Below are 15,176 nucleotides of genomic sequence, written 5' to 3'. Positions count from 1 at the left end.
TGTGTTCTGCCCACATCTTCAATAACCTGCTGTGGCTCTGAATGGAAATTCCACTCATGGAGTTGGTAAAGATTGGAACTAGTTTGTTTTGGAGGGGAGGGGGCGAAGGGAATCAGTAACTCCTGTCTCAAGTATAAGATGATTTTTTAGAGATTGAAGTAGAAATGTTGTCCATGCAGATTATGTATGTCTGGAGTTGAGAAGTCAAAGTAGAAGACATATTTTCGAGGGTTATCAGAGTATATATGTCATGTGAAGTCACACGTGAACTGAAGGCGCTCAGTCATGTCCAACTCTTTGCCACCCCATGGACTGTAACCTACCAGGTTCCTCCGTCCATGGGATTTTCCAGGCAAGAGTACTGGACTGGGTTGCCATTTCCTTCTCCAGGAGATCTTTCCGACCCAGGGATTGAACCCAGGTCTTCCACATTGGAGGCAGATGGCTTTACCGTCTGAGCCACCAGGGAAGTTCAGAGTATATATGTGTGTTCTTAGGCATGTCTGACTCTTTGCAACCCGTTGACTGTAGTATCTCAGGTTTCCCCGTCCATGGAATTTTCCAGGCGGGAATACTGGAGTGGGCTGCCATTTCCTACTGCAGGGGATATTCCTGACTCAGAGATCAAACCCATGTCTCTGGTGCCTCCTACGTTGGCAGGCAGATTCTTTACCACCGTGCCATCTGGGAAACCCTATCAGAATAGAGTTGCTATTTAAAGTCATTGTCCTGCATGAGCTTTCCAAGGGGGAGAATATAAAGAAGAGTAAAGGGTCTTCATTAAACTCTGAGTTGTTCCAATATTAACAGGTCTGCTAGAAGAGGACAAATATGCTAGTGAAATTAAGGATTGGCCTTTGAGGCAGGTGGAAGCTAACTTTCAAGAAAGCCAAGGGGTATGGGATGGGGAAGGAGGTGGGAGGGGGGTTCAGGATGGTGGACACATGTATACCCATGGCTGATTCATGTCAATGTATGGCAAAACCACTACAATATTCTAAAGTAATTAGCCTCCAGTTAAAATAAATAAAATAATTTTTTAAAAAAGCCAGGGGTAAGAAAAACTTCATGATGGAGGGACTGGTCACCAGTGACAAATAGTGCCCAGAAGATGCTCAAATGAAGTCAGCTATGCTGCCATTATATTTGATAACATGGAAACCATTGTTACTACTTCATAGTGGCTAGTATCATAGGACAAGTCCAATAAGGCCGTGTATTTGCATGATGCTTTACATTTAAATCATTTTCATATTCATTATTCCATTCAATATTTTCCACGGCCATGTTAGGTAATTGGTACAGAGTACCATTATATTATTTTAGAGGTGACAATACTGTGCCTTAGAGAACTTAAATGACTTAGCCAAGGTCTCATAGCTGGCAGGTGGCCAAAGTATGACCAGAACCCAAGCTTGTACGCTAGTGTTTTCCCTCTCTTTCATGTTATGTTAAAAAGTTAATATTAGCAACATGCAGACATTCCTCAGATGTAAGCTCATTAAATACTAGTCAACATATTGGAATTCCCTTTTATATTTTTCTTGAGTGTTAGAGGATAGCTAAGTCAATCTTCATATTTGTAAAGAAATAGTTATTTTTGCTATATATAAAATAAGCAACAATGACGTACTATATAGCACAGGAAGTATACTCAATATCTTATAATAACCTATAATGGGAAAGAACCTGAAAAAAGAATATATATATATATGGGGTTTTCTGGTGGCTCAGATGGTAAAGAATCTTGCCTGCAATGCAGGAGAACCAGGTTTGATCCCTGGGTCAGGAAGATCCTCTGGAGGAGGAAATGGCAACCCAGTCCAGTATTCTTGCCCGGAGAGTCCCCATGGACACAGGAGCCTGGCGGGCCACAGACCTTGGGGTCACAAAGAGTCAGACATGACTGAGCAACGAGCACTTTGACATGTGTCTCATAGCATCACCTCTGCTGTCTTCTGTTGGGCTCCGTAAGCCCACGCAGAGCAAAGGAGAGGGAGCACAGAGCCTACCCTATGAATGGGGGAGGGTCAAAGAATGTTTGATTTGATTAAAAAGTTTATTTATTTATCTTTCAAATAATGTTTTAGAACCACCACAGCTGTAAACGACAATTCCAAATGAATGATCATCTGATGGGTAATTTTTACTGTGTCTTGAGTTTGAAAGAGTTAAAAGTTCCCACTCAACCTGAGTAGTTGGTAAAAGCAGATCAATTAGCATGTTTGGAGACCATCTCAGGTGTTGCTGAGTTATTGTGCTGAATACTTAACAGTCTGTAGGCTTCTACAGAAGCCTGAGAAGCTGAAGTAGCTGAGAGTCTGTCTTTACCTATTCCTTGGAAGGCAGCTCAGACTAGAAAGAGATGAATCACCATAGACTAATCGTTAGGAATACAGATTCTGAAGCCAGTCGGGATCTGAAGCACTATCTTTGGGCAAATTACTTTACCCTTCTAAGCTTTAGTTTTTCATTTTTAAAATGGATGAATAATACCTCCTGGGGTTAAAAAATTAAGGTGGGAAGTGGAAGGGCTACTGGAGGCTGATTTAAGACCTGCCTTGCAGATAGAATAAGTGATGAACTCTGAAAGAAAGGTAAGCAGTAGATAAATGGTTCAGAAAATGTGTTAAGTAGCTGCTAATAGAATCATCAAATTTAGATTTTTCATGGAAATTGAAAAGATATTACAGAAATTGTGGAAAAGTATTAAATGAAGAAAGGATATTGTTGTCCATTGGGAAATGTTGAATTTAAAATTCACAAAGACTGTTGGGCTTTTTACTTCCTTCGTGTAGTTTTCTCAGAATCATTAATATTAATTGTGACTGTCAGAGAGAAGAGGTATTGTGTACAGTGTTTTCCAAACTTACCCTTCCAGGGACCATTTTTCTTACAGAATCTCTTGTGGCTAATGTTTCAGCGTAAGCATTTTGGGAAACACTGATGTAATGACAAAGTAACACTCACATGCATATTATAAAGACGAGCTTAACAGTTGTATTTAAGAAGTGCATTAAGGTTGTTTTCTTATAATTAATTATTACTAATATTAACATAACCATAAAAGGTAGGCTGGAGGTACTATTGTGGGCATGTATGCTAAATCCCTTCAAGTCGTGTCCAGCTCATTGCGACCCCGTGGACTGCAGCACATCAGGCTCTTTCACTCTCTCCCAGAGTCTGCTCAAATTCACGTCCATTGAGTCAGTGATGCTGTCCAACCACCTCATCCTCTGCCGCCTTCTCCTTTTCCTAGCATTAATATTTCCCAGCATTAATATTTCCCAGCATCAGGGTCTTTTCCAATGAATCTGCTCTTCGCATCAGGTGGCCAAAGGACTGGTGCTTCAGCTTCAGCATCAGTCCTTCTGATGACTATTCAGGATTGATTTCCTGAAGGACTGACTCATTGGATCTCCTTGCAGTCCTAGCAAGAAGACTCTCATGAGTGTTCTCTAGACCCACAGTTCGAAAGCATCCATTTCTCTGCTCCCAATCTTCTTTCTGGTTCAACTCTTACATCTGCGTACAGGGCTGGATAGGGGGTGAAAAACTCTTACTTTTCAGTTCTTTCCCTCTCCTCCTTAGGTGTTCTTTACTGGATGAGGCATTTGTATCCATGGAGAAATTTCATCTCTGTTCTACTCTGGTTTTGTTTTGGCTGCTTTTTGGAGCCCTATAGCCGGACTCTAAATAAAAGTAATTGTTTTGGATAAAAATGAGCTCTTACTAGATATTCAAAGTGAGATCTTATTTGATAATTTCACCCCTGTTTCACTGTAGATGATGCTGGCTGAATATCAGAGGGTGAAGTCAAAAATGCCTCCCATCATAGAGCAACTGATGGTCCCTCATTTGGCGAAAGTGGATGAAGCTCTCCAGCCTGGCCTGGCTGCACTGACCTGGACATCACTGAACATTGAGATGTACTTGAAAAATGCTTTTGCAAAGATCAGTAAGTCTGTTTAAATGATTATTATTTTTCAATTCTAAAGACTGAGTTTTTGAGTTCTACTGTTTAATTTCTTATAGATATTATGATATACATAATAAAACGAGAGTGTGTTCTTAAGTTGTTCCCTAAGGAATTTGGAGAAGACTCTTGAGAGTCCCTTGGACTGCAAGGAGATCCAGCCAGTCCATTCTAAAGGAGATCAGTCCTGAATATTCATTGGAAGGACTGATACTGAAGCTGAAACTCCAATACTTTGGCTACCTGATGTGAAGAACTGACTCATTTGAAAAGACCCTGATGCTGGGAAAGATTGAAGGCAGGAGGAGAAGGGATGAGATGAGGATGAGATGGGACAGAGGATGAGATGGTTGGATGGCATCACTGACTCAATAGACATGAGTTTGAGTAAACTCTGGGAGTTGGTGATGGACAGGGGGGCCTGGCCTGCTGCAGTACCCAGGGTCACAAAGATTCAGATATGACTGAATGACTGAACTGAACCGAAGGAATTTTACCAAATATACGAAATCATTAATTTCCTGGAAACCATATGTGTGTGTGTTGTGCTTAGTTGCTCAGTTGTGTTCAACTCTTTGCAACCCCATGGACTATAACCCACCAGGCTCCTCTGTCCGTGGGGATTCTCCAGGCAAGAATACTGGGGTGGGTTGCTATGCCCTCCTTCAGGGGATTTTCCCAACCCAGGCATTGAATCCAGGTCTCCTGCACTGCAGACAGATTCTTTACCAGTTGAGCTACCAGGGAAGCCCTGGAAACCATATATATTCACTATTTAGTTTTATCCCCAGAGATTAACTACATTTTAAAATTATGCTTATTGTTGGGCATTAGACTGTAAAGGAACTTTAGAGTCATTCAGTTCTTTATACTAACAGGTTAGTGTATTTTGAGATGCTGATTTAAAAGATGTGATTTGGACAGAGCAGACTGCTGAACAGCAGGATATATGGGAAAAGTTTAAATAAACATTTTTGTTCCTAAAGAGGGATATACTACACTTTAAAATATATTTAAGGTGGTGTATTCCATAAATTACAATTTCCCAGAATGTGTACAAGTATGTTGCAAAGAAGGAGCCTAGGCTCAGAGAATTCTGGGAAATCCACATTAAACAAAGTCAAGCAGGTTTCTCTTCTGGAGGACTTTTCAGAGCCCTGATGTGCCAGTATTTAGTGCGTCTCCAAAAGTGGGCTTCTATAAGTTGCATTTCCCAGAGTTCCTTGGCTGCCTTCTAGGAAAGCATGTTAATGCCCAATGGAGGCATTGTTCTAGAAAGACTAGAAATGGTCATTCTCCTCTTCCATGTGGTGTCCTCACCCTTCATGGGTCAGTTCTCCATGTGTTTGATAGCCCAGAATATGTCCCATTCCCAAGAAGCCCACTTGGAGTCTTCTACCGCAAGACCACTTCCTCTTGTGACCTCCTGTTATTTTACACTGAGACAAAAGGCTCTGCATTTCCGTTGCTTCTAATGGTTCTGTCTTTCCCCCAGACTGACTGCAGAGGGCTTGAAAAATTAGGCTCTTTCTTATGCTTTTGTATTACTTTGAGTTGGGTTTGTGCTAGATACCTATATGTGTATGTATTCATAAGTGCTATAGTTTTATACAGTCAATCCCTTTCCATTTATTTACCTCCATAACCCCTTATCCACCCTTTGCCCCCATCACCTCTTTTCTGGATCACTCTTTTCTGAGCCTCCCTTCTACATACCCATTCTGATAGCTCCTTACATTCTCCCTCCGGTCTCCCTCCCTCCCTTCCTCTCTCTGCGGCTGACGCAGTAACACCTCATCTATTTATAGCCCAGATTTTCAAGAGCTTGTCTTTTATTAGTAGGTTTCCACGGTACCTTCCAAATACCTTAGAATGCAGAAGGGTCCAGCTGTTTACTAGGTGCAATATACTCAAGAATATTTGATAGGTACTGGGTTAGGTGGAGCAGAGAAGTGAGGGGCTTACGGTTGAACTCTCCTACACTCTTTGCTTTGCTTCATAGCGTTGGGGACTAGATTCAAAGACAACCTGTGAGGGGATCTTTGGGTATGAATGAGGCTCATTACAGTTTGAAGGCTGAATAATATAAAATGCATGATCAGACAACCATAGCAGTACAGGAGTGGAGAAGGTCCTTTGAGATGGAGGGGTGTTCAGGGGTCAACGCCAGCATAGGAGAAGGGGGCCACATGAATATGTGCAGATTCACAGAAAGCCTCCTGGGGGAGAGGGGTTCAAGCTGAATCCGCAAGTTGAGTCAGAGTTAGGCAGGCTGAGAAAGCTGGGAAACTGGTTAAAGAAAGAACAGTGTGAGAACTAAGTGTGAAATAGCTCTACACATGCATTCTAAGTCACTTCATAGAATCTTTGTGACTCCATGGACCATAGCCCACCAGGCTTCTCTGTTCATGGGATTCTCCAGGCAAGAATACTGGAGTGGGTTGCCATGCTCTCCAGCGGATCTTCCCGACCCGGGGAATGAACCTGGGTCTCATGTCTCCTGCAACAGCTCTGTGGAGCAATTTTAATCCTGAATTTACTACTGAAATATAATCACATTTCTTTTTTAAAAAAACAACAACAAAATGCTTAATTTCTTTTATCCACTCTTATTTTTCTCCACAGGGGACCTGGAGTTGCTGCTCGACAGGGTCAATGATTTGGTCGAGTTCCGCATTGATGCCATCCTGGAAGAGATGAGCAGCACTCCTCTTTGTCAGCTCCCCGGGGAAGAGCCACTTACCTGCGAAGAGTTTCTCCAGATGACAAAGGTTATTAGAAGATTGATGCTTTTATTTAAACTTTATTTTGTGATTCATTTTTCTATAAAGGGCATTTTGGGAAGCATCAATTGCATTTTTTTTTTTTTTCTCTTCCCATGACTGGTCTGTGATGGATGTTCTTTAAACGAGGAGCCTTCCAACAATAATTTGAAAATGAAGAGGAATGTACCCAAGGGGTCAGGTAGACATGAAGAACAAATCATTTCTTTTCAGATCAGTAAGAGAGAAATTGCCACGGAATACATTTCTCATTTTCCCATAGTTTTTGAAGTGTTAGCCACTCAGTCGTGTCCTATTCTTTGTGACCGCTTGTACCATAGTCAGCCAGGCTCCTCTGTCCATGGGATTCTCCAGGCAAGAATATAGGAATGGGTTGCTATTTCCTTCTCCAGGGGATCTTCCCAACTCAGGGATCGAACCCAAGTCTCCCACATTGCAGGGAGATTATTTACTCTCTGAGCCACCTTAGAACTATTTTGTTGAAGAGCTTCTAGTTCTAGCTTATAGCTAGGGTTCATTAATAAAATAGTTGCTTGAAACAGCTTCTGGATAGATTTCTTCTTTAGACATTTCTGTAGAGCAGCATTACCCAAACTGGTATTCTGTGGTACATGGTTCTGGATCCATTGCTGGAGAACCTGGAAAAGACTAGGTCTGTGTTCAGTTGGCCTGAGGACAACACTGTGCTCTCCTTTCCCCGCCAGGTTCTGTTCACATTAATGTTTTAGAATAAAGACCTTCAGATGGTCTCCTGGGAAAGGGTCTAGTTAACTCTCTTTAATCCATTATTTCTCAAATATTTGCAAGGGGGACACTTTCTTCCCTGTGCCACAATTAGGATCCTGGGAACAGTGTTCCACGAAGTGCCCCTTTGGGAAAGTCACTTTAGCATCATTTACAACATTTCCACTGGGCATCCTGATTATAAAAACTCTCAGTGGTGACTTTAATATGGTATGTCAGAAGTCCAGAAGACCATCCCCACTGGAAGGACTCGTGGAACTCAATCTAGTAGCAATAAAGACTAAGACTTATTATAGTGATATAATAAGGATACACAGGCTTCTCAGATGGCTCAGTGGTAAAGTATCTTCCCACAGTGCAGGAGACGTGGGTTCAGGCCCTGGGTTGGGAATATCCCCTGGAGAAGGAAGTGGCAACCCACTCCAGTATTCTTGCCTGGGAAATTCCATGAACAGAGAAGCCTGGTGGGCTACAGTCCATGGGGTCACAAAAAGTCAGATGCGACTGAGCAACAGAGTGCACACACAGTAAAGGATACACAGTTGGAATATAAGGGAAAAGACAGGCAGAGTTTGGAGGAATGCACGCATGGGCTTCCTTGTTCTTTCTCCCTCTCATGAGGGGCCACAAAGAGCTCACTGTCTCTCCCTGCCCTCCCTGCTCCCACCCCCCCACTACCCACTGACCCCCAGCAAAAGAAACGCAGTCACGAGCGTGCAATATCTGCCCAGTAAAGCCCATTAAGAGACTTCATGCCCAAGGTTGACTTGGTCTCATCACAGAGGTGGGCTTCCCTTTTGGCTCAGCTGGTAAAGAATCTGCCTGCAATGCAGGAGACCTGGGTTCAGTCCCTGGGTTGGGAAGATCCCCTGGAGAAAGGAATCACTACCCACTCCAGTATAGTGGCCTGGAGAATTCCATGGACTGTATAGTCCATGGGGTTGCAAAGAGTTGGACATGACTAAGCGACTTTCACTTTCCCTTTTCATCACACAGGTGCTCTCTGCCTAGCATGCACCAAAATTTCAGACACCCAGATGGAAAGCTGGTTGGCAAAATAAACCACACTGTTTGCCCAGATAGTCTGAGCACAGAGAGGCACTCTTTATAGCCTGTAGGAACGTTCCTAAAATCCAGGCTCCCAGACACCAGCCAGAGATCCACCTCATTAGCAGAACAATCTCAGGCCTGCCGTGTTAACCTTTTTCTGCATATATAGTCATCTTCAGTTTATATTAAATTTGTATATAGTCAAAATTAAATGTTCACATTTTAGAATTTCTCCATCATCCTTCTCTTAGACTCACTGTCTGTGTGTAGACCCCAAACTGTGCCTCTTCCCTCTTGCTCATTTGATGTACTCCCACTCTGAGAAATTATTGGGCTCCATGGTTTTTAATATTACCCCACTGCACAATTGCACTCATCTCACATACTAGTAAAGTAATGCTCAAAATTCTCCAAGCCAGGCTTCAGCAATACGTGAACTGTGAACTTCCAGATGTTCAAGCTGGTTTTAGAAAAGGCAGAGGAACCAGAGATCTAATCGCTGACATCCACTGGATCATTGAAAAAGCAAGATAATTCGAAAGAAAAAAAACATCTATTTCTGCTTTATTGACTATGCCAAAGCCTTTGACTGTGTGGATCACAATAAACTGTGGAAAATTCTGAAAGAGATGGGCATACCAGACCACCTGACCTGCCTCTTGAGAAACCTGTATGAAGGTCAGGAAGCAACAGTTTGAACTGGACATGGAACAACATGTCCGTGAATGGTTCCAAATAGGAAAAGGAGTACATCAAAGCTGTATATTGTCACCCTGCTTATTGAACTTATATGCAGAGTACATCATGAGAAACACTGGGCTGGAGGAAGCACAAGCTGGAATCAAGATTGCTGGGAGAAATATCAATAACCTCAGATATGCAGATGACACCATGCTTATGGTAGAAAGTGAAGAAGAACTAAAGAGCCTCTTAATGAAAGTGAAAGAGAAGAGTGAAAAAGTTGGCTTAAAGCTCAACATTCAGAAAACTAAGATCATGGCATCTGGTCCCATCACTTCATGGCAAATAGATGGGGAAACAGTGGACACAGTGGCTGGCTTTATTTTTCTGGGCTCCAAAATCACTGTGGATAGTGATTGCAGCCATGAAATTAAAGGACACTTACTCTTTGGAAGGAAAGTTATGACCAACTCAGACAGCATATTAAAAAGCAAAGACATCACTTTGCCAATAAAGGTCCGTCTAGTCAAGGCTATGGTTTTTCCAGTGGTCATGTATGGATGTGAGAGTTGGACTATAAAGAAAGCTGAGCACCAAAGAATTGATGGTTTTGAACTGTGGTGTTGGAGAAGACTCTTGAGAGTCCCTTGGACTGCAAGGAGATCCAACCAGCCCATCCTAAAGGAGATCAGTCCTGGGTGTTCATTGAAAGGACTGATGTTGAAGCTGAAAGTCCAATACTTTGGCCACCTGATACGAAGAGCTGACTCATTTGAAAAGACCCTGATGTTGGGAAAGATTGAGGGCAGGAGGAGAAGGGGACAACAGAGGATGAGATGGTTGGATGGCATCACCGACTCAATGGACATGGGTTTGGGTGAACTCTGGGAGTTGGTGATGGACAGGGAGGCCTGGCATGCTGCAGTTCATGGGGTCACAAAGAGTCGGACACGACTGAGCGAGTGAACTGACTGACTGACTGGTTCTTAGGATTATTTTATAAAATTTTAAAACAATTAAATTTAAAAGCAAATTTTAGAAGTGAGGGAGAGTGTTAGTCACTCATTCATGTCTGACTCTTTGCAACTCCATGGACTGTAGCCTGCTATGTTCCTCTGTCCTAGGGGATTCTCCAGGCAAGAATACTGGAGTGGGTTGCCATTCCCTTCTCCAGGGGATCTTCCTGACCCAGGGATCAAACCTGGAACTCCCACATTGCTGTGCTGTGCTTAAATGCTCAGTCATGTCTGACTCTTTACAACTCCATGGACTGTAGCCTGATAGGTTCCTCTGTCCATGGGGATTCTCCAGGCAAGAATACTGGAGTGAGTTGCCATGCCCTCCTCCAAGGAATCTTCCCAACCCAGGGACTGAACCCAGATTTCCTACATTGCAAGCAGATTCTTTACTGTCTGAGCCACCAAGGAAGTCCCAAGAATATTGGAGTGGGTAGCCATTCCATCCTAAAATATTAAAAAAGATGGGAAAAGTAGCATTTTTACCCATTACACTGCCATTGTGATAACTTGGTATATTGCCTATTTACATTTGTGATCCTTACTGTACAGACTGCAGATTTGTAATGGTGCGTGTGTGTGTTTTTTCCTCCCACTTACTTTTTCTTCAGCAAATATTTCTCATGTTGCTACATGGCCACCATTTTAAGGATGCCTTCAGAATATTCTATTCAGTTGATGTATCCTAATTTACTTACTTTGTTATTGTTGGATAGTTAAATGATTAAATGATTTCTACTTTTGCTGTTTTGCCAAGAGCTACAATGAATATATTTATGTTTCATGCTTTTTATTCCCCGTTAGGAGTATTTCCTCCTCCAAAAAAAATGTGTCTTCATTTAATAGCTGTTAATATTTGTAGCTAAATTGCTTTTCAAACTGATGATATCAACTTAAAATGCCATCAGCAATGTAGTAGTACCAGTTTCACTGTCTTCCAACAAACACTGCTTTATTATAATTACTGTAAATTATAATAAAATTTTTGTTAGAATAAGGTATAGTAGAGCAATGCATTTATTATAATAAAATCCAACAATAAATGTATTACAAGTAATTATAAATTATTAATTTTACCTTAAGTAGCAAAATCATAGAGCCTAATTTTAATTTGCATTTTGATTACCAAAGTGAATGATTACCATTATAAAAGAATGCTTTCTCTTGAATTCATTTACTTTTTATAATTCATTTTTTCCTTCAATAATTTTTTTATGGAGCTTCTGTGTGAAACGCTGCTTGGGAATAAGACAGTGAACAAAACAAGTGAAATCTCTGCCATTGCAATGCTCGCTTTCAAATGGAGGATGTAGAAAAACAAGCAAACAAAAAAAGCCAGTGAGCAAACAACATGCCAAGTACAGTGGAGAAAAATTAAGAGGATAGTGGAGAAAAGGGGGTAGTGATTTTATGTCGATGGTCAGGGACGACCTCTGTAATTACATCTGAACACAGGAAGTGAGGGAGAAAGCCATGTGACTATCTCTGGGGAAAAGCATTCCAGGCAGCAGGAATGGGAAGTGCAAAGGTCCTGAGGCTTATTCTTATGGTAGAAAGGCATTGAGTTGAAGTTCGTTGATTATGTTCATATGCTGGGGGTGGAGGAGATCAAGAAGAGAAGGAAAAAGGGAATGGTTGGTAAGTATAGTCCCGGGGAAGCAGGCGAGTGTGGTTAGATTGTGGGATTTTTTTTTTTTTTTAAAGCAGCTACTTGTGGTGTTTATTTTTTAAAACTTTATTTAATTTACTTATTATTTATTTTTGACTGCTCTGGGTCTTCATGTGGTGCATGGACTTCTCATTGCGGTGGCTTTCCTTGTTGCCTCACATGGGCTCTAGGTGCCCGGGCTTCAGTAGAGTGGCACGTGGGCTTAGTTGCCCTGTGGCAAGTGGGATCTTCCTGAACCAGAGATCGAACCTGTGTCCCCTGCATTGGCAGGTAGATTCTTGACCACTCAACCACCAGGAAAGTCCCTCGTGTTCTTAACTAGAAGGATAAACATTGTATTCCTGAAAAAGGAGGAAAGAGAGTTGATGATGGATGCTGGTTAGTCTTCTGGATGAGGGCATGGGGTCAGGGCTAGGTCACGGGGAGGATGGTGCAAGGATTTGAGGGGACAAGGATTTGAGAACACAGTTGTTCTGGGGCCTGATAGGGAATGTGACTGGAGTCACATAGAATGATTCCTGGGTAGCATTAGGAGCTGGACTGAGTTTGGGGGCCATGAATTCCCAGTGCCAACCACCTGCCTTACCATGACCTGTGTGTGCAAGTAGAGATCGTAGATTGTCTGATCATTTGGGTTGGACTTCTCCTGCGTAGGGCCCTGGAAGGCTGAGGGGTTGATGGAGTAAAGGCTGTTGGCAAAAGAATGATTGATGTGAGACATCATCATTAGGGGAGGGTGTGCAGAGTCAGAGGGTTTAAGGGTGAATGTCATGGCTGATGAGGAGGAAAATGAACCCGGAGGCTAATAGAGTGGAGGGTCCACGAGGACATTAGAGCATCTCAAGGTGAACCATGGTGGGTTGAAGCTGGAGACCATGACCCACTCACAGTCTGTTGCTTCATGGGCTTGTTTTTTCAACTAGGTGGTAAGTCACTGACTATATAATCTCCTTGTCTGTCTATTTGTCTCGATTAAAGTGCCCCAGTATATTCATTTGTATTTATTACACTCTTGAGAAATGTATAATCTAGTTGGAGGGGAGTGGAATACTTAAAGTTAGTTACGGGTTGATGATGGATTGTTGGCAAAGGTGAAGAGGGAAGGGAGCCTGACTAGAGCAGATTTATATGAAATAGAAGAAGCTTCGTGGGAAGAGAGGCTCTTCATGGCTTTTGGACTTATTTCCTCCACTGCTGGAGAAGTTAGAGTAATTGTGGTCCATCTATTCACCAGTTGGTTCTCTCATCTTTAATACAGTCCTTTACAGGATGCCTGGCCTGGGTTAGTGTGAGAGGTATGGCCAAACATTGTTGGAGGCCAAAATCTCATCTGGAGGCTGGACCTGTCGTGTTGCTACCATTACTGATGTGCTATCAATAGCTAGATAAACAAATATGACATGATGCTATTTTTTTGATAGGACCTTTGTGTAAATGGTGCTCAGATACTACACTTTAAAAGCTCTTTAGTGGAGGAAGCGGTCAATGAGCTAATAAATATGTTGCTGGATGTGGAAGTTCCATCTAAGGAAGAAAGAGAGAAAGTATTCAATGTGAATAGTGATGATTGGAAAAATGAAAGTTCAGGTAAGAGAGAGGGGGTAATGGAAGGGTCTTGTTTTTCTAGGACATGCCTGGAAACCAAAATTTAATTTTCTACTTCGCAGTGAATTTCACACTCTAATAAGACCCTCCCAGTTTTATAAGGACATTAATAAATCTGAAATTAGGATTCGGGGCACAGTTGAATGATGGCGTGTCATTAATTTCCATTACTTTTTGTTCAGCTCTATAAATGTGTACTTCACGCTGGTCCTTGTTAGCTCTCTTTGCATTTAGGTGTAAGTGTGTGTTTTTTTTTTTCACTTTATCAGTAAAGTAGGATGGATTATGGGTTGGAATTCCCACTGGAGTATGTCTACACCAGACAGAGCAAGTGGTTTGTGGAACAGATGAAGACAGCGAGAGGCAGAGAAGGGACGCTGCTTCCCAAGGGTTTGTGGTTGTTGGTGAAAGAGAGACCCCAGAGAGCCAGCACCTATGACCCCAGGCCCTGTCTTGTTTTTGCATAGTTCTACCTCTCCTCCTATTCCCACACGTCAAGGATGAGAGTCCATCAGTCCACCTTGTTCCCCCAATGTCCTCTTTCTATCCTTTGATGGCCTCATTTCATAAGAAGTATGACATTTGAGTGTTATTAAACTTGCACATATGTGCGGGCTCAGTCCTATCCGACTCTTTGTGACCTCATGGACTGTAGCCCACCGGGCTCCTCTGTCCATAGAATTCTCCAGGCATGAATACTGGAGTGGGTTACCGTTTCCTCCTCCAGGGCATCTTCCTGACCCAGGGATCAATCGATTATGTGTTTTGTTTTTCCTGCATTGGCAGGCAGGTTCTTTATGACTCCACCAATTTATCTTTTCTTCCTTAACTACAATAGGTGGCCCCCTGCCCCCATCTCTTTCAATTTCTCTCATTTTGTAACAGCAAAAAGAGAAGAAGAAAATTCTAATGCCTTGACTTCTTCCCTTAATGCTGGGGCAGGCCTCCTGCCTTTGATGACAATCTCAAGAAAGAAGAAAGAGATCGAGGTGTTAGAGGAAGGAGCCCGAGAGTTGCTCTCTCACTTCAATCACCAAAACACGGATGCTCTTCTGAAAGTTACAAGGAGCACACTAGAGGCCATCCGCAGGCGCATTCAATTCTGCAACATGACGAGCTTCCAGGGTAATGATCCCACAGGGTTTGCCTCTTGGCTTGCCAAGCCTGGTCTCTGGTTGTATGTGCCTGTGTGTGTGTTCCTGTTGAATTTAAATAATCAAAACCCTCACCATTTCTTCAGTGCCTCCTTGTACATTTATATAATATGAACTTGGGTTATCTCAGCAGTTCGATGAAGTAGACACTATCATTTCTCTCATTTAAGACTGATAAGACTGGAGTCCAGGAAAGTTAAGTAATTGACTTAAGTCCACTCAGCTTTTGTTAATAAAATAATAGTCAACATCACATTTAATCTTTTTGTAATAAGATGAAAACACGTGAAATGAATTGTTTTAACTAGTAAAAGAAGAAATACTTTAAAAAGAAGCTATATAGAAACATACTTTCATTGTTAAATCGTTAGATTATTAGCCAGTCTTGTAAAGAAAGATTTTATTAATGTCATAACCTCCAAATCAGAAAATTATTTTTTGCTATTTTCATGTTAATTTAGTACTTTCCAGCTCATTTCTTCATTCTTAAAACAATCA

General features: G+C 42.0%; 1 protein-coding gene across 1 annotated transcript in view; it reads left to right on the top strand.

The window, feature by feature from the left end:
* The window catches only part of DNAH5 (dynein axonemal heavy chain 5), a 265,487-nt gene that overhangs the window by 43,508 nt on the left and 206,803 nt on the right, over positions 1-15,176 (top strand). The window contains exons 16-19 of the mRNA XM_040262501.1: positions 3,787-3,958; positions 6,602-6,747; positions 13,341-13,506; positions 14,410-14,649. Of these exons, the coding sequence (XP_040118435.1) occupies positions 3,787-3,958; positions 6,602-6,747; positions 13,341-13,506; positions 14,410-14,649 (724 nt within the window). The remainder of the gene's footprint in view (positions 1-3,786; positions 3,959-6,601; positions 6,748-13,340; positions 13,507-14,409; positions 14,650-15,176) is intronic.

The sequence above is a fragment of the Oryx dammah genome, unplaced genomic scaffold, assembly GCF_014754425.2.
Source record: "Oryx dammah isolate SB20612 unplaced genomic scaffold, SCBI_Odam_1.1 HiC_scaffold_20, whole genome shotgun sequence".
Lineage (NCBI taxonomy): Eukaryota > Metazoa > Chordata > Mammalia > Artiodactyla > Bovidae > Oryx > Oryx dammah.
This window is presented reverse-complemented; position numbering and strand designations above follow the sequence as displayed.